Source organism: Pristis pectinata, chromosome 21 (assembly GCF_009764475.1).
Source record: "Pristis pectinata isolate sPriPec2 chromosome 21, sPriPec2.1.pri, whole genome shotgun sequence".
NCBI lineage: Eukaryota > Metazoa > Chordata > Chondrichthyes > Rhinopristiformes > Pristidae > Pristis > Pristis pectinata.
This window is the reverse complement of record NC_067425.1, coordinates 8,566,123-8,584,649: the sequence shown is the minus strand read 5'-3', so window position 1 is coordinate 8,584,649 and position 18,527 is coordinate 8,566,123. Positions and strand designations below refer to the sequence as shown.

The 18,527-nt window shown below is 39.7% G+C and overlaps 2 protein-coding genes across 7 annotated transcripts in view; one reads left to right on the top strand and one right to left on the bottom strand.

Annotated features, from left to right (window-relative positions):
* The window catches only part of nf1a (neurofibromin 1a), a 261,284-nt gene that overhangs the window by 181,359 nt on the left and 61,398 nt on the right, over window positions 1–18,527 (top strand). For all 6 annotated transcript variants that reach the window (XM_052035185.1, XM_052035188.1, XM_052035186.1 and 3 more), the window contains 2 exons: window positions 12,743–13,175; window positions 15,353–15,693. In XM_052035185.1, coding sequence (XP_051891145.1) covers window positions 12,743–13,175; window positions 15,353–15,693 — 774 coding nt within the window. The remainder of the gene's footprint in view (window positions 1–12,742; window positions 13,176–15,352; window positions 15,694–18,527) is intronic.
* Window positions 2,198–10,830, bottom strand: LOC127581152 (uncharacterized). Its single transcript, XM_052035195.1, has 2 exons — window positions 10,714–10,830; window positions 2,198–4,036 (listed from the first exon to the last, which is right to left on the bottom strand). Exon 2 carries the CDS (start codon window positions 4,017–4,019, stop codon window positions 3,201–3,203), a length of 819 nt encoding a protein of 272 aa, XP_051891155.1. The 5' UTR covers window positions 4,020–4,036; window positions 10,714–10,830; the 3' UTR covers window positions 2,198–3,200.

The following is an 18,527-nucleotide window of genomic DNA, read 5'->3' as shown; positions in this document are numbered from 1 at the left end:
CTAGTTATCAAAACATATCAGCCAGTCAAACAGTTAAGTTACTTGCAACATTTTCACAGTAAATAAGTATATTTTTCAGGTTTAGCACATCAGTCTGATTCAATAAACCCACTTCCTTTTGGTTTGGCTTTTTATATCAAGCAAATCAGTTTGATTCTTTGATCTAACTGTTTGTTACTGGAAAACTAAAACCCAAGGCTTTCTTAACCTCGCCTATTTTGTTTTGAGTGAATTTTAGTGGAGCACCAACCAACCTTATTTTTTTGTGCATGCCTATGTAATAATATTTTGTCACCTTCTAGATAGGTTCAATGAAATTAGCAAAAGATTCGTCAACTGTTTCGATTAGGTGTTTGGCCATTTTGCAAGCTGCATGTGTTGGTGATCTTTGGTGTTGCAATTAGCTCCATTGTTGGGTTAATTCATGTTGCCATCAAATATCCTGATGATTCCTTGTCAGCATGTACATAAACTTAACATGAAATGCCGTAAATCCACGCAAGTTCTACTATCATTTATAAAATGTTGTTCTTTTAATGAAGTGCCGTTAATGTAGTAAAAAAATCCCAAAGCTCTTAAGAGAGCAAAAAGAAAAACATTTCTGCTGTAAAATTAGGGCCTATAATCAAAGTTTGAATAAGCTCCTTTACTCAAACTATTGATTTTTCTGTCATTGCCTTTGTTAGTTTACAGTCTTTTTATCCCTTCAGATACTGACACTTACTGTGCTTTTCCAGAAGTTTTTGTTTTATATTTTTGACATTAAAAAGTCTCCCACCTTTTTTTAAACAATAGTTCAGAAAAAATATAAAAACTTGGTTTCGTCATCTATTATTGAGTTTGCAACTTTATTTCTCTTATTTAACCAAATAGGTTTTCCTTGTATGTTAGATGCACTGGTTGATTTCTTTATGTAAGTAATGAGTAGAATAAGTGGCAGTTTTTCTGGTTTTAAATTAAAAATAAAAAACAAACTACAGACACCCAACCATCCAGAACTATTCTAAGATTAATTCCCTGAGCTGTCAACTGCTCTCATTCATAGCTCCAATCCTTGGAGCATGTTTACATTCAAGGCAATCTAGTCTCTGTTGAGGTTGACATGAATAATTAATGCATTTTTGGAATTAGGGAAGATATGATTTACAATGTTCAACATCTATGACAATGACAAGTCTGGCTTGTGTTGGACTGAGGAAAATCTTGGCACAGTGAATGAATCCTCGTGTAACTAAGAAAAAAAGTGGATTCTTTTGAGAAATTATTGGATTTCAAAAATAATGGGGTTTCAGGATCTTCAGGTGGATAATTGTTATTATTTTGTGCCATGGTTAAAAGTGTCCCTAATTTTTTGGGCATTATATTAATTTGTCATGGATAATGAAACATTGTGCATTTACTGCAGTTCATAAAAGGAAGACAAAGTTTATCAGTTCAACTGTTTTTAAAAATAAAGCCATATATGGCCCTGTTTAATCTCGAACTGTTCAAGGACGTTATTTTATCTTGAACAAATATTCAAGTTTGTTACTGAAGTAGATTTTGAAAATTTCAGGTATTTTGGATAGGAAAGTTTCAAGACTATTGCTTCTGTTATCTATAACTAATGGAGAGTTCAAATTGAAACGTGATTTATCAGGACCTGTGGGGAGGGAAAAAGTTCATCTTTCAGGTGCTCCCAGCTTTCTCCAATGAGTTTGCATTCAACCTAACATCAGTATTAATTTTATTCCCCATTTTTTTCCCAGCTTTGTGGAAAGTTGAATTTTCAGTTGAGGTATAGGTATATATCCAAACAGTTAAGATCTCTTTACAGATATTACCTGGTTTGCTTCAACCTACTAGCATTTTCTGGTTTTGCTGGGAGAGATTCAGGCATCTGAGAAATCCTTGTACGGTGGGGCTCTTTAAGCAACATTAAGGAGTTAGTGATGCATATGGTATTTATGGTTTTGCTTGAAACATGTGGCCATCAAACTGTGGATGGCCATTTACTGAACACACTGATGAATGCCGATAAATTCGTGGAGCCTTTGCTAACTACCCAAGAATATGGATATCAGTTATTTTGGGTTTGACATGTTCACATGCAGTCAAGTATTGTCCAGTTTTCTCCTTTTTCTGTCTCACCCACTTCCCTAAATTTAAACAACTGAATCCATGAATCCAAATGGAATGCAGAACACATTGAGACCAAGCAACATAAAATAACAATGGTGTATTGGTTTATTATTGTCACTTGTACAGGGGTACAGTGAAAAACTTGTCTTGCAAACCGATCATACAGATCAATTCATTACACAGTGCAGTTACATTGGGTTAGTACAGAGTGCATTGATGTAGTACAGGTACAAAAACAATAACAGTACAGAGTAAATGTCACAGCTACCATATCCATAAAGTTCCTCACTCAATCAATATTGACACCATTTGTACAACTTCCTTGGAGCAAGAAAGACTTGGAAACCATACTTAAACTCTTTAAAAATCAAATAACTGCCCGTGCTGAAAATCTGAAATAAAGTTCTGCTGCTGGTTCTTCGACATGAAACATGAACTCTGTTTCTCTGTTCACAGATGCTCCAGGGTGTGTTGATTGTTTCTGCATTTCTCTTATTATCTTCAGACAGTTTCCCCAAGATACAATGCACATACACAGTTGGGTATAAAGTGGTTTGGAATTTCATAAGGTGCTGTACAAAATAGGTTACCTTATTACTTTACTCTCACACTGCTTTGTACAGGTATCTTCCTTAAAAAATGGAAAATTGCAAACAGAAACAGTTCATTATGTCTTCTAAGTTTGTTCATTTTACATTGATCCCTGCCAGTCTTCCCATATTATGAAATGTGATTACAAGTTTGTCAAGCCAGCTTTGTGATCTCTTTTTCAGTTATCCTCTTCATCCACATTCTTAGTAGTGCACTTACAATGAATGTGGGAATTTTGAGTTGTGGAATTATTCATGAAAGTAATCAGATGGCATATGGAAGTAGTTTATTCCTGACGATATGGCTAAGTGGCCCTTGATAATTTGACTGAATTTCTTTAATTTGTATTTAGTACTCATGAGTGTCTCTGTGGCAAATTAGTACATTTAATACCTGCAAACAATACCTGTTTCCACAGAGGTTAGTCTGGTTTGCTAGCTTTTGCAGCTAACTTTACTGTATTTTTGCCTCAACTGGACTTTGAGGCTCTATGAGAGCTTGGCTTCAACCTCATCTTTCAGAGGTCTGACTTCTTCGAGCATGACGTTGGTTTCTGCTGACTCTTCTGGCACTTGCCTAGCACCATTCGACCAGAGGCTGGCTGTTTTAATGAAGTCAGAATTGCTTCTTACTGATCGTTTTCTCAGTCGTTTCTTGAGATTTGATGCTTGATAGGCAAAGGCAATTGTTGATACCAACAGAATCGTACAGAGGATGGTTAAAATGCCTATGATAACTAACCAAATGTAAGGTCCACTGCAACTTTTGCTTTTCTTTGGAAGCTGACCATTAGCTTGTGAATCAGCATCTGTAAAGTTTTCCTTCCTGGTGGTGTCAAGCAGTTCGGGAGCACCCCTAACGTATTCTTCCTCTATGGCGCCAAGTAGTTCAGGAGCATCCGTAACATATTCTTCCTCCGTGGTGTCAGGCAGTTCAGGAGCATCCGTAACGTATTTTTCCTTCGTGGTGTCAGGCAGTTCGGGAGCATCCATAACATATCCTTCCTCCATGGTGTCAAGCAGTTCAGGACCATCCGTAACGTATTCTTCCTCGGTGGTGCCAAGCAGTTCGGGACCATCCGTAATGTATTCTTCCTCGGTGGTGCCAAGTGGTTTGGGAGCACCCGTAACGTATTCTTCCTCTGTGGTGCCAAGTAGTTTGGGAGCACCTGTAATGTTGTATTCTTCCTTTGTGGTGTCAAGGGGTTTGAGACCTTCTGTAAAATTAGTCATCGGAGCCACACATGCACTATTCAGGGCAAGAACCAAGAATCTTACCAAGAAAGCCTTCTTTAAGTGTCGACCCATTATTGCTGGGACTTCACCTGTCAATGAATAGAAAATAAATTGTGTTTTGTAACTGTCTGTTTTACATTGAAGTATTGGAAAAATGCAGCAAAGAGGCATTTAATCCTTAACCCTATTAAGTTAACAGTTGTTTCCTCCAATTATGCTCTAACTCTACAGGTTTTAGAAATTATGTTCTGATCGTACTATGGTCAGAAAAACAAGTGCATTTTCTAACTTGGTACTGCTTCAATTGTTTTCATTCAAACTGTTCTGATCCTGACCTCATTCCATGGTAACATTATTGCACTTCTGTGAAATGAGTAAACTTTTAGACTGACTATTTAAATAAATTCAGAGTCTCCATCCTGTTACAGGGTGTAAATGATCTCAGATTTGTTTATTGAGAACCTAAGGGGTAAGTGTGCGTATTCTTCTTTGTTTCCATGCCTCCTCTCCAGATTGTCAAACTTTGATTGAATGCCACAATCAACTGGCTATTTGTGCGTAAACCTGCATGCTTGGAGCCAGCATGGTATGCAGGTGCAGCAGCTAGTGTTACTGCTTCACAGGTCCCAGGACCCCAGTTTGATGCAGTCTTTACATATTCTCCAGGTTACCACATGGGTTTCGGTCTGGGGATACCGTTTCCTCCCACATCTCAGAAAAGCACAGGAAGGTTAATTGGCTACTGTAAATTACCCTTTGATGTAGGTGAGTGGCAGGACAATCAAAGGGAAGTTAACGGGCACGTGAGAGAGAAGGCACAGGGGTACAAGGAAATAGGAAAGGGAATTGGACTGATGGGATTCCTCTGGGAGCTGGAATGGACTCAATTGACTGAAATGCTGACTCCTGTCAGAATAACTAAGAATATGGATGATCATTAGCAAATGATATTTATTGCCAAAGGTTTCATGATGTTCTGATCCATTATAATTACAGGATACATTCAGTATAATGCATGATTGTATCTTGAAAGTTGCTTTGGGGGTATATTTCGTGGTATCCCTTGGAGTACCTGCTTTATATACATTGAAAATTTGCAGGTAACCCTGAGAGGACTACCAAACAATGTCTGAGTGTCAGTTAGTAAATGGGGCAGATAAATGTATGTGAAATTTGAAGTGGAGGATTTGATAGATTCTGCTAAGTAGTAGTATACAATAAATGATAACCAGAAAATTGGGGAAATGGACTTCAGGTAGGCAAATCCTCAAATGTGAGAGTTTAAGTTTGAAGCTAAAGGCATTATTTTATTGTTACTTTGAGGTAATTTTAGAAGAAAATTTTTCATTGTTTGAGTGGCGATAGGAAGTTACAAATTCAAGACAAAGAGTGAAAGTGTACGAGTTGGATTTCTAGCATCTGCTACTTTTGTTGATATATATTTGCCAAGTAATTGGCAAACGAAATTCAACGCAAGTGCAAGGTAGTACATTTCTGTGGGATGAATAGGAACGTCATTTGATACTCGGAAAGTGAGAGCCCAAGTCAGATATTGGAACAAAGTGAACTTGGAGAACTAATAAACCAATCACTCTTGATGTGCCATGGGCAAGGAAGGCCATAGAAAGAAAATGCTCTACTTAAATGGACTACATTGGATCAAAAGTCGTTGTAACAAAAGGCCATTTGTCCCAATGCTGAGACAAGGGACTGAAGATGCTGGAATTTGGAGCAACACAAAAGGCACTGGAGGAACTTAGCGGGTCAGGCAGCACCTATGGAGGGAAATGGACAGTCATCGTTTCGGCTCGACCCTTCCATTTGGTTCTATCTGCGTCAGACACATTCAGATGCAGAGTGAGACACAGGAGACTGCAGATGCTGGAATCTGGGGCAACAATCTGCTGGAGGAACACAATTTGAGTTTAGATGAAGGGTCTCAACGTGAAATGTGGACGTCCAGTACTCTCCATAGATGAGGCCTGACCTGCTGAGTTCCTCCAGCGCCTTTTGTGTTTGTACCAATGCTGGTGTTTATGTTACTCCCATCTTAGCTAAATCTATCAGCGCACCCATCTGTTCCTTTCTCCTTCAGATGCTTGTTCAGCCTCCATTTAGGCAGAGCATTTTCTTTCTATGGCCTTTCTTACCTGTGGCACATCATGAGTGATTTGGTTTATTAGCTATAGAGTCATAGAGCAATACAGCACAGATACATTCATAGCTGGTATTTTTTTCCTCAACCCCATTCTCCTTCCTTCTCCCCATAACCCTTAAACCCTCCCCCACCTTACCAACCAAGAACCTATCAATCTCTACCTCAAATCCCAATGACCTGCCCTCTGTGGCAACGAGTTACACAGATTCACCACCCTCTGGCTGAAGAAATTCCTCCTCATCTCAGTTCTAAAGGGACATCCCTTTATTCTGAGCCTGTACCCTCAGATCCTAGACTCTCCTACTAAAGGAAACATCCTCTCCACATCCACTCTATCCAGGTCTTTCAGTAACCAGTAGCTTTTAATGAGATTTCTCCACCACCTCCCCCGCTCCACCCCCCCCCCCCCCCCCCCCCACCAATCCTTCTGAACTCCATCAAGTACAGGCCCAGAGACATCCACTGTCAATAAGAGGCCAAGGATTAATGTGGGGTGGTCTTTTAGACACCTTCAATATATAAGTGCACACAGGTGTCCTCTGGAGTGCCCCATCCTGACCTCGGGAAAATGAAGTCTAGGTTCTGTGTTGAATGACCCTAGGGAACGTTGGTCTTGGAGCCCCTGCTGGTCCAGGATCCATGGTGAGCTGTGAGCTACCTGTGCCACTGACTCGCTTTTTGCCAATCTTCCATCCTTGACTTGCCACCATGTCAGTCATCAGTCAGATCGAGGATCTGTATGGCAGGAGCTTTACCTCAGTCATGTGGGCAGGGCCTGAGGAAGCTCCGCCCTCAACACAACGGAAAACATTGACAGCCGGCTAAGGTTAGCTCCCAGCACAGCAAAACTGTCAAACTCTTTGCAGAGTCATGGAGCAGTGCAGCACAGGTACAGGCCCTTCAGCCCAATAAGTCCATGCTGGCCACAGTGCCCACCCAGCAAGTCCCAATTTCCTGCATTCGGCCCATATCCCTCTGCCTCGTCCCTCCATGTACCTATCCAGGGGTTTATTAAATGATACTATTGTACCTGCCTCAACTACTTCCTCTGGCAGCTCATTCCATATACTCACCACCCCCTGCATGAAAATGTTGCCGCTCAGGTCCCTTTTAAATCTTGCCCCTCTCATCCTAAAACCTATGCCCCCTAGTTTTGGGCTCCCCTAACCTCTGGAAAAGACAGTTACCATCCATTTTATCTATGCCTCTCATAATTTTAAACATAATTTCTATAAGTTCTCCAAGTTCACTTTGTTTCAACACCTGACTTGGGCTCTCACTTTCCAAGTAGTAAGTGATGTTCTTATTCATCCCACAAAAATGTACTACCTTGCATTTGTGTTGAATTTCATTTGCTAATTATTTGCCCATTGTGCAAGTTAATGAATATATACTCCTTTAATTTGCTTATGGTGTTGGCTTACGACCTGATGGTGTTGGAGGAAGTGCGTTAGCATCGATTGAAAATCCGTTGTCATGTGGAAAACAGTTGGAATAAATGGTCTTTTTCAGGTTGAAAGTAAGTAACTAGTAGATTACCCCAGAGTTCATTTCTTGGCCCTCGATTATTTACTATTTATAATAATGACCTACAAAAGGATGCAGAATGTAAGATATCCAAGATTGTTGATGACATGAAAATAAGTGGAAGGGCATATTGCAATGAGGATGTTGTGTTTCTGATGAGGGATGTAGATAGATTGAATGAGTGGGCAAAAATGTGGCAAATGGAATTTAATGTTGGAAAAAATGAGGTTATGCCCTTTTGTTAAAAGGCAGATTATCTAAATCGAAAGAAACTGCAAATAAGTGACGTACAGAGTGATCTAGGTGTTGTTGAATATGAAGCACAAAGTTGGCAGGAACAACAAGTACTATGTCCTATCCAGAGAGGCTAAAACCAGTTGCATCTGTATAGTTCAGTGTTTAGAAAAATGAGGGGTAATCTTAATTAAGCAGACAAGATCCTAATGAAAGTGCCAGGGTGAATGTTGAGATGTTTTACTAGTGGTGGAGTGTTGAACGAGTGAATGTATTTTCAAGGGGCCAGTCATTTAAAACCGAGGTATGTAGAAATTCCTTCTTGCGGAAGGCAGTGAATCTCTAAAATTCTCTACCCTAGAGAGTTATGGAGGCTAGATCACTTAAAGTGGAAATGGATAAATTTTTGAATGATCAGAAAATTGAGGGCACTGGGGAACTGGCACAGAAGAAGAGTTGAGCCCTGGGCTACATCAGCCATGATCATATTGAATGGCAGGACAGGCTTGAGGAGCCAGGTGTTTTTTTTCGTGTTTTTGACCACCTCTGCAGTGCCCATCACAATGCTCTGCCACTCTGACCCCCCCCCCCCCCACCCCCTCCAAACTTGACAGTATCTACAAATTTAGAAATTGTTACAACACATTAATGTAAATTATGAACAACAAAGGGAGATATTAGGAGAAATGTTTTTGATTGAACCCAACCAGAACAAGTGGTTGAAGAATAATGTAGAATCACTTTCAAAGGGGACTAAATTGTTGCTGTATGCGAGACCAGAACAGTAGTTAAAGTTGACAATAATTTGTTCAGTCTAATTGCACTTGGGAGATGTATCAACTGACATTTGCCATATGATTTTATGATCTCTACTGACTAAGGCAAGTCCATAAATGAAGCAGGCACAACCTCAATCCAGTGACAGTGAGGAAGTGAAGGGTTAAGAATTGCAACCATACCTATAACTGGCAAACAAAATACATATATATATGCATTTATATTTCTTTAGCAAGGACTAGCAAGCTGCTGACCCACTAGTTAGGTTGGAATGTTAAGTATACTAACTGCCTTTGTTTCGGGTAACGAACCATTCCGATATGTCAGACGGTGGCGATACTGGGTGTAATTAACATCAAGGTGAAGACTTGGTCTGAACAATGAAGGGTGATACCTGCCTTTGAAAGCCTTGATTATAACTCAATTATACTAAGACAAAAGGTGTGATAGCTGTCTCGGGATCCCTATAGCTTGACTGAAACTCACGGCGCCGTTTGCATGGGATGTGCGTGACAATTCCCGTATAAATGTCTGTCTGCCCTTTGTTCGGGGAGAACTCGGGAAGCTACTCTTAGTGAGTGCTAAGAGAATTCTCCTAGCGGTGCACTGCTAATAAAGGTATTTGTTCGAATCGACCTTGTGGCACTGTGTTATTTACAGCGGACGGAAAGGGAAAATTGATTTCGGGTCAACAACAGGAGAAGCACAGCATAAAGCTGCCCTTAAAATTTATACTGGTGCAGCAGAGATTGGGACAGATGCAGAGTGGTATAGTTCTATATCTGAATGGAACAGGCAATCTGCTGGAGGAATTCAGCGGGTCAAGCAGCATCTGTGGGAGGAAGGGAATTGTCGATGTTTTGGGTCGAAACCCTGTGTGCATCTACAGAATCCTGATGCAGGGATTCAACCCAAAACATCGACAATTCCTTTCCTCCCACAGATGCTGCTCAAACCGCCGAGTTCTTCCAGCAGATTGTTGGTCCAGATTCCAGCATGTGCAGTCTCTGTTATCTCTCTTGGTGGTACAGATGCAACTAAATGGAAGAATTATTCTTTTACCCATCACAAGCAAATTTCAGGTTGTTACAGCAACATTTTTGAAATACAATAATTAAAATTTAGAAATAAAACATGTTGCTTGACACAATACATATCCCTCTATACCACTGGATAATCTAACTGTTAGCATTGAAAACTGTACATTGAATAAAATTGACTCTGCATTCACAATTCAACAAAAATAGAAACCGACATTATACTTGCAGTTTTATGATTAAATGTAGATCCTTTATTTAGACTACACCTGAACCAAGTTGTTTTGCAAAATATGAGGAATGAAAACATGAATAACAGGGTTGTGTAGTCTTGTGAATATTGTGACAAGTTACAAAGCAGCTGATAACCTATTTTGTTATCATGGTGGACGTCAGGAAACTAATTGTATACATAACCACAGTTAGACTTTTTTCCTTTCAGGACATCGTTTAATTTTGAGTCCCTCCCCACTTCTGCGAACCTTAAACTTCACAAATAGGGGATTTAGGTGGAGAAGAAATGCATAGGAAAATTAATAGCCTCTCAGAACGGTGAAATATGGCAAGCATAGTTGCCAGTGGGGTTTGATATTCATGACGATCATCATTGGGATATTCGAATATGTGCGAACAGAACATGTTCAGCAGGTCTTTGTGGGCCACAGAAACCAAACATGATGGTTCAAATAAAAATTCCCTTCAAATTGAAAACATTGCATCAAAAGATGAGTTGCATTTCCATATTTCTGCTTTCATTCCAAAGCTGCAGCTTTTGTGGTCAGATTTTACCAAAGCAGTAAAAACAACCACCCTGAACTGTCCTTAAATTTTTCTTGCTCATCTTGCTGAAAGCAAGAACAGAAATTTTCCCCAGTTCTACAAAATGCACATCTGTCAAAATATGTCAAAACCTGTGGAGGGGTGGCGGGGGAGAAAAAACTTCAGTGTTCTCTACTCATTGAAAAGGTCGAGTTGTGAGATTGAATATGTCAAATGTTCTTTAACGCAAAGAAATGCAACAACTGTAACTTACCTTTTCAAGCAGCTGCAGATCACCTCTCCTTATCAGTTAGGAGTAGTCCTAAACACAGAAGTTTTGCCCAATTGCTATGTGAGGTAATGACTTCATTGATGCTGGTGTAGATTGTAAAGAAAAATTACTAAATAATACTGAATTTATTGCAACAGTATGTTTGATACTGATGACGTTGATCGACCACAAAGGATTAGCACATTTCCTATTTGGCAAGTGTGCTGTTTCTAAAGAAAGCTTCTTGGCATTTTAAAAGTAGCCTCAAAAGAATTTTTCTAAATCATTCACAACCTGAATATAGTTTTTTTTTGTTTGGGCAAGTAGAGGGGTACAATGAGTGACAGGTGGATTAAAAATAAAATTAAATTTGGACGAAGGACGAGCCAACTTATTTTAATTTCAGGCCTTCACTGGAATGGGAATTTGTAGGAATAGGTGAAAAAAATGTAGGAATGGGAAGCAAAAGATAAAAATCAAATCTCACCCTTGATGGCCAATTACTAGATTCAGCCAAGAAGCAAAATGTATAAAAGAAATTCATTCTAATTATGAAAAGTGATGTGGCTTCAGTAATTTAAGTCATAGAGTAAGATTGAAACTTATCATCTCAATGTTTAATGTAGAAGGGAAGCAGAAATTATCTGGAAGAAGCAATGAAATGATTGCTCTGCTGGTTATGATGTTTCCAATATTGTATTTTATATTAAATAACCAAATTTATTTCATAATTTAACAAATATCCACATCTTGTCTTGAAGTTGTACAAAGGCAATCATCTGTGCCTCTTCACCAATCAAAAGCCATTAAAAACAACCAAATGTAGCTACTAAAAAAAGAATAGCAAGAAATATGACAAGCCAGAAAGAAGGAAGTTCACAACTGGTAGTTGGATTAAGTCCATAGTTATGGGAATGAAAACAGCTGCGTTTGCAGAAAAGTTGGTTTAGAGCAAAACTTGATGAGCCAAATGCCCTCTGATATCCCTACCAACACCGCCACAAACCCTGGCCAACACCCCCACCAATCCAAATCACACTCCTAAAATACCCCCAACCCTAAATACCTCCTCCACTTGCACCCCACAAACATTCCCACACATTCATAATTCACCACCACCTCCACCCATTCCCCTAACCCTAAGAACCCACAACCCTGATTTCTCCCCCCACAAACCCTAGCCAACAGCCCTACAAACCTGAGTAAACACCCCAACAAACCTGAGCCAACACCCCCACCAGTCCTAATCACACCCCCAATCTAAAAACCGCCTAACTCTAAACACCACCTCCACCTACACCCCACGAACATTCCCACACATTCATAATTCACCACTACCTCCACCCACTCCCCTAACCCTGATCCCACAAGCCTCATCCCCTTCAACCCACTTAAACCCTAGCCAACACCCGCGTAAACCCCAGCCAGTGTTCTTTTCACTGTGAAGGGAAGTTGGCTGTTGATCTGTAAATAGTTTTTATTGTCCCAAATCAAAGCTGTTGCATTGTGTTACCAAAGTAAATCTAAATTGATTTTATTTTTGTACACAAGAAAAATAAGACAGAATGTTCATATTTGTATTCTGCTGGTTAATGGGTAAATCACTTTCCTCTGTTTTGGTTGAGGGATCTTTTCCATGTACATAAGGGCAGAGGGCAAGGACACTGATTGGCAGGAGAGCCTTGAAGGACTGCATGATTTGCTCTTGTTTAAATCTTTTTAAAGTTATTATTGGAGACTTGCTTCCCTCTTCAGTTAATGGAGAAAGATGCTCATAGCTGTTGTTCTTCAGGTAAAAAGGCATTTAATCACACATGAGCTTCCCTTCTCTTCCTCCCCATTCCTCACGTGAAAGGTTTTGGACATTTACAAATCTGAATGACATGTTGGTGGTATGCCTGAAAGTCAGAAGGCTCAGGTTGTGTGCATGGTGTATCTTCATCAGTTTTGTAGGCAATGGATTTCCTAGTTTGCTAAAGTAATTTTTTCAACATAATGAGGAATTATTCACCTTTTCATTTTCTTCATACAGGTTTAAGACTGGACAGATAAATGGTGATTTGCTCATCTATCACGTGCTCCTAACTCTGAAGCCATATTATGCCAAGCCATACGAGATTGTTGTGGACCTTACCCACGCAGGACCTAGCAATCGCTTCAAAACGGACTTCCTCTCCAAATGGTTCGTGGTTTTCCCTGGGGCTGCCTATGAGAATGTGGCTGCAGTCTACATCTATAACTGTAACTCTTGGGTGAGAGAATACACAAAATATCATGAGCGGCTTCTGACTGGACTTAAGGGGAGCAAAAAACTCATCTTCATCGATTCACCTGGTAAGCTTGTGGAGCACATTGAGCCAGACCATCAGAAGCTTCCTGCTGCCACTCTAGCTCTGGAGGAGGATCTCAAAGTTTTTCACAATGCTCTAAAGTTGGCTCATAAAGACACCAAGGTTTCCATCAAGGTAGGAAGTTCTTCCTTCAATGTGCATCCCTGGTTGGAATTAGTCCCAGACTTCAAGTCAAATGATATCGCGCTGCAAGTAACGACAGCAAGTTGCTACTAGTGGAACATAGTGGTTGGAATACCCAAGAGCATATTGTTAGCAAAATAACATAGAGTTTGGACAAACTTGGGTTGTTTCCTCTGGAGTGTCGGAGGCTGAGGGGAGGGCTAATAGAAGTTGATAAAGTTATGAGAAGTATAGATAGGGTAGAAAATCAGAATTTTTTCCCAGGGTAGAAATGTCAAATACCAGAGGATATGCATTTAAGGTAAGGGGGGAAAATTTAAAGGAAATGTGCAGGGCAAGTTTTTTTTTACAGAGTGGTAGGTGCCTGGATTGGGCTGCTAGGGATAGTGGTGGAAGCAGATATGATAGTGGTGTTTTAAGAGGCTGTTAGACAGACACATGAATATGCAGGAAATGGAGGGACATGGATCACGTCCAGGCAGAAAAGATACAGATTTAATTCAGCATTGTGTTCAGCATAAACATCATGGGTTGAAAGGCCTGTCCCTGTGCTGTACAGTTCTATGCCCTAAAATGTCAGGGAGATGTTGGTCGTCATAGGTGGGAGGGAGTGATGGTTCTTTCATAAATTTCTAGGGGGTGAGATTGGGGATTCTGGGATCTGGGTGGGTAAAACTTATCTTAGAGCAGGACTTAATTCTTGAGAAAGGAGTACTGAAATTATATTTTTAAAGAATCTGCAGCTTGAAGTGCAACTATTGAGGTAAAATAGTTATTTTTCCTCTCTGCAATAAGGTCTTGGTGACACAGGACACTAAAAACTAAACTAAATGTTAAACTTATTTAACATGGTAATAAACATTTTTTAAAAATGCAAGACGGAAAAGGAAAGCGGGAGTGAAGTTTTGCTTTCCTTATTGAGTAAGGACATCCAAAAGGTTGCCAAGTGTCAGATTGGTCCATTATATCAAAACCTAGCAACTGAAATAAAATGTCTTCAAGTACCACCCTGTGACCTGAATTCATGATGTAGTTTAACACACCAATGCTGCAAGACCCCATGTTCCTAGACAGGTGAGCATTAAAGCTTCCATAATGCTTTACCTGGAAAATAGGATGAGGCATTTTAATGTCTTTGCCTGAACCCTTAATAGTAAAGCCACTTTTGAAGTTGCGAATCCTGGTGGTTTGTGTTAAAAGCATCCAATGTCTGCTGCAGAAGTCTGGACCAGCCTTTAAGAAAAATATCTGCTCAAACTGTGTGCTGGGACCCTGAGACAAATCCTTTCCATCCTTGCACAGAATCTGTGTGCAGCAAACATGGAGACTGAGCTTGCTGCTGTAGAGAAATTTCTAGGCCAAGGAGAGCTGTGCAGTCAAACAAAGAGAGAGGGAGGTAACAACTTTCATCACATTCAAGAGGCGGTGATGAGAGAGACTGTAAGATTCAGGTGGTTTGTCAACATCTGGAGCAGTACCAGTCCCCAGCAATGACTTGCACTGGCAGATGCCACCTTAAACCTCTCTGTGCTGACTGCACCACTTTACCAAGGTCCACCAACACCAGTCCACACAAGCAGCCTCTTCTCACCATGCTATGAGTGATTCATTGTTGTGAGAGTACCAGTGGAGGGTAGGGATTCGCCCTAGGTTCCTGGTACAGCAGCACTGCCAGTGATGTTATAAAGACCCTTTTATCATTGATTCTGTTAGCGCTCTCATTCCTTGGACACATCCTGAGTGCCAAGCAAGGTGCCAATGTTCTGGATTTGATTCACAAATATACTTTAGGAAGGGAAGTCATTACCCAGTGTGGCCAAAATATGAATTTAGCCTCAAGTGGTTGACTCTCAACAGTGTCTTCTGTTCAAGAGCCATTAGGGGTAGATAGTAATTGCCAGTGCTCTCGACATGTCACAGTGAATAAAAAATGTACTGCTATACATGTAGAAGCGTATTAGTTTGATTTTGCAACTTTGAACATTGAATTTCTCTCTGCTTCAGACTTTGTTTCTCATGGTAATATGGTCTTCAGTCAATAACTAATATCAGAGTTTTATTGAAACACCATTGAAGAAGCCTCCTACTTCAAAATAAGTGGTGATAATATTCTACTTGCAATGTTTATGGCCCTGAGTTTTAGCTTCACTTTTTTCCTTGTCAATTAGGTGGGGTCCACTGCAGTTCAGGTGACGTCAGCAGAGCGGACCCGGGTACTTGGCCAGTCAGTGTTTCTGAATGATATTTACTATGCTTCAGAAATTGAGGAAATTTGCCTGGTGGATGAAAGCCAATTTACATTAACTATTGCCAATCAAGGCACACCGCTAACGTTCATGCACCAAGAATGCGAGGCAATAGTGCAATCTATTATCCATATAAGGACGCGTTGGGAATTGTCACAGCCAGACTCCATCCCGCAGCACACTAAAATAAGACCAAAGGATGTTCCAGGAACATTGCTGAACATAGCGCTTCTGAATCTTGGGAGTTCAGATCCAAGCTTACGGTAAGTTATGTCACCTTCGGATTCTAAGGACACTGAGATCCAGTGGTTTGATTGAAAATTCAAACATGAGTTAAATCGTTACAAAAAGAAAAGGTTTCGTACAATATGAATTTTAACTTATTTCTCCATCACATTTAATGTTCATGTATGTAAGGGCTCTCTGTTACCAATGTCAAATTTCTGTTTTATCTCGGTAAGATATATTGATACTGAGTAAAAGGGAGAGTGAGTTGTGATGAGTGGGTAGAGCTGGAAATTGTCAGCAATAGGACGTGGAGGCTTTGAGCATTGCCTCGTTCAGCTGTTGATCTTCATCTGGCTGACTAGAGAGTCCCATTGCAGCCCCATTGTCAGACATTGTGAATCCAGAAGGACGCATGTGTGGATGCTTGCCTGAGGCTAAGGCCAGTCATGGAAAACAAAAAGGAAGAGAAAAGATGCTGGATTTTTGGAGGAAGAAAATACAATTTTGATATTATACATGCTGCTTAATTACTTTTGAGTTATTTAGCAGATACCATTTTGTCACACCAGATAAGACACCTCATGATGTACCTTGCTGCAGGAAGTGGGTATCTTAATTTAGCGTGCTTATTGTGTCCTTCATTGTGAAACCTATGTCATGATTCAAGGCCTATAAATGCATGGAACTGAAAAGAGAACAAGTGGTGTATGATAAGGTGGTGGTTGTTATTAGATTACTTCTCCAAAAATCTTGGCAAACAGTAGTTTATATGTCATCATGGTAATAGGTGAGATGAAATTCAATTAAATAGGCAAATCTGGAATTTGGAAAAAAAAAGCTAGAGTTAGTAGTGAGGTTTGTATTATAGCGATGTAATTAAGATCCAGCTGGTGATGTGATGCCAAACAAAAAACAGCCCAGCAAACCATATAAACCACTCAGCTTGAGCATCACAGTAACAGATGGACAATAAATGCTGCCTTTGTCAATGATGTCTTCATACAGTGAGAGAATAAGATGAAAGTACAAGAGGTGCAGATTAGATTTCAGTATTGTTAAAACCTGAGCCTCCAAAGGATATAGGAAGTTTGCAAGCAAAGAAGTTGGTGTGAATTTTTGTGTTTTTCTTTGTGACAACATATATCATTACTATCAGGAAATGGCCCTCCTTGCTGTTAAGCTAGAAATAGATGTGAAAGTAACATGATCTTCACCCCTATCATTGTAAGGGAATGAGAAGTATGTATGGCTTTCACCCGTACCCATGTTAGCCCATTTAATCAGAAGCACCAGCTATGGTAGAGATTTCTCTTTTCAACAGTCCATAACATTAGCATTAAAATAAGTCGTTTCTACTTTATATGAATGCTTTATTGGATGCCCAGGGAGTTGCTTTAAGCTAAATGGTTGCTTTATTATCTGAACAATATACTACTTGGTACAAGTATTCTGGAGGTGTATTTTTTAAAAAAGAATCTTATTTATACATGATGAAGCATAAAAAGGAAGGAAGGCATGACTGACAGAATCAACATCTCAGGTGACTGCTGGTCAGACTGTAACTAATTTAATCTTGTGCAATCTCTGAGTTGACAAAACTATTTCCCTGAACTCGTAAAATAATGAATAATGCCCCATCTATCTGAACCACCATTTGACATGGTTGAGGATACATTCTGGAAAATGGTTATTTTTTTAAAATGTAAGTGCAGAATTGTATAAGTTTATATTCTGTATTACACCCAATACTTTAGGTTCTAATTATTTGTTCCCTCTGAGATGTTATTAATACAGTTTTCTCATCTTCCAGTGTTGTCACCTGTAGCATGCTAACTATCTGCTTTTCATGCATCTGGCCACCATTTCAAACTTGCTATTTACATTTTTGGATGCTCCTTGGTGGAGGTATTTGTTCACGGACAAGAATGCCCATTTGAACGTGGATATTTGAGTGAGAGTGAGAGGAAAGAGAGCTTAGGTGAATTGGACAATAAGAATGCAGATGTCAAGAGAAAAAGTGCACTAGGAAAGGAAGGGAAAGAACAGGCAGTGTGAATCAATAAGAGGAGAAGGTGACATGCCACCAAGTTGCTGGGTATACAGGCAGAATTGTTTCTCTAAGGAAAGGAAAATGACTTTGTTGTGTGGCATCCATGTAAGTCACTTGTATAATAATATTGTAATAGCGCAATTTCTCCCCTATGTTTGTATGAACTTCTGAAAGTTTGTTATTTTTTGAGTGACCGATGAGCAAGTAATTGATATTCCAACTTATTATAACAAGCCAGTGTCCTCCTGCAATTGTGTGACTGCATGTGATATTCTATTTAACAATGTTTCTTTTGTGCCTGTCAGATGTTTTTGAGATCATTGATCAGTTTTTAATTCCTAGGTTAGTACGTATATATAAGGGAGTGTTTTAGACAACTAGTATATTAATTAATATAGTTAGACTTCAATTGAATTGGACCCAATGAACTGATGTGTATTTACAGCAGTTTAACATTCCCTAACTCAAAATAGCAAGGAAAAAGACCTGAAAGTAGGTTCCTTTGGATTTAACTCTTCTGAATCAATAGGAAGTGGTGAAGGGCACCCGAATGAGTGTGTCACCCTGATCAATTCACAACAAGGTATTCTTCAACCAAGCTTCTTTCTGGTTGTATGTCATTTTATCTATCTGCCAAACGCTGGGTTGTATCTCATGACCTTAGCTGGTTTGGTCATCGTGATTTGTCAGAGTTTAACAAGAATTGTTTACACCACTGATTGTGAAATTCTTCCTATCACATGGACAATATTTTCAAGAGGTAGAGCAATAAAAAATATAGTGCTTTCCCTCCTCCCTCTTGCCTTATGGAATGTTGAA

Bases quoted from the DNA above. Each gene is read 5' to 3' on its own strand.
- LOC127581152 (XM_052035195.1), bottom strand. From the start codon at position 4,019: ATGGGTCGACACTTAAAGAAGGCTTTCTTGGTAAGATTCTTGGTTCTT.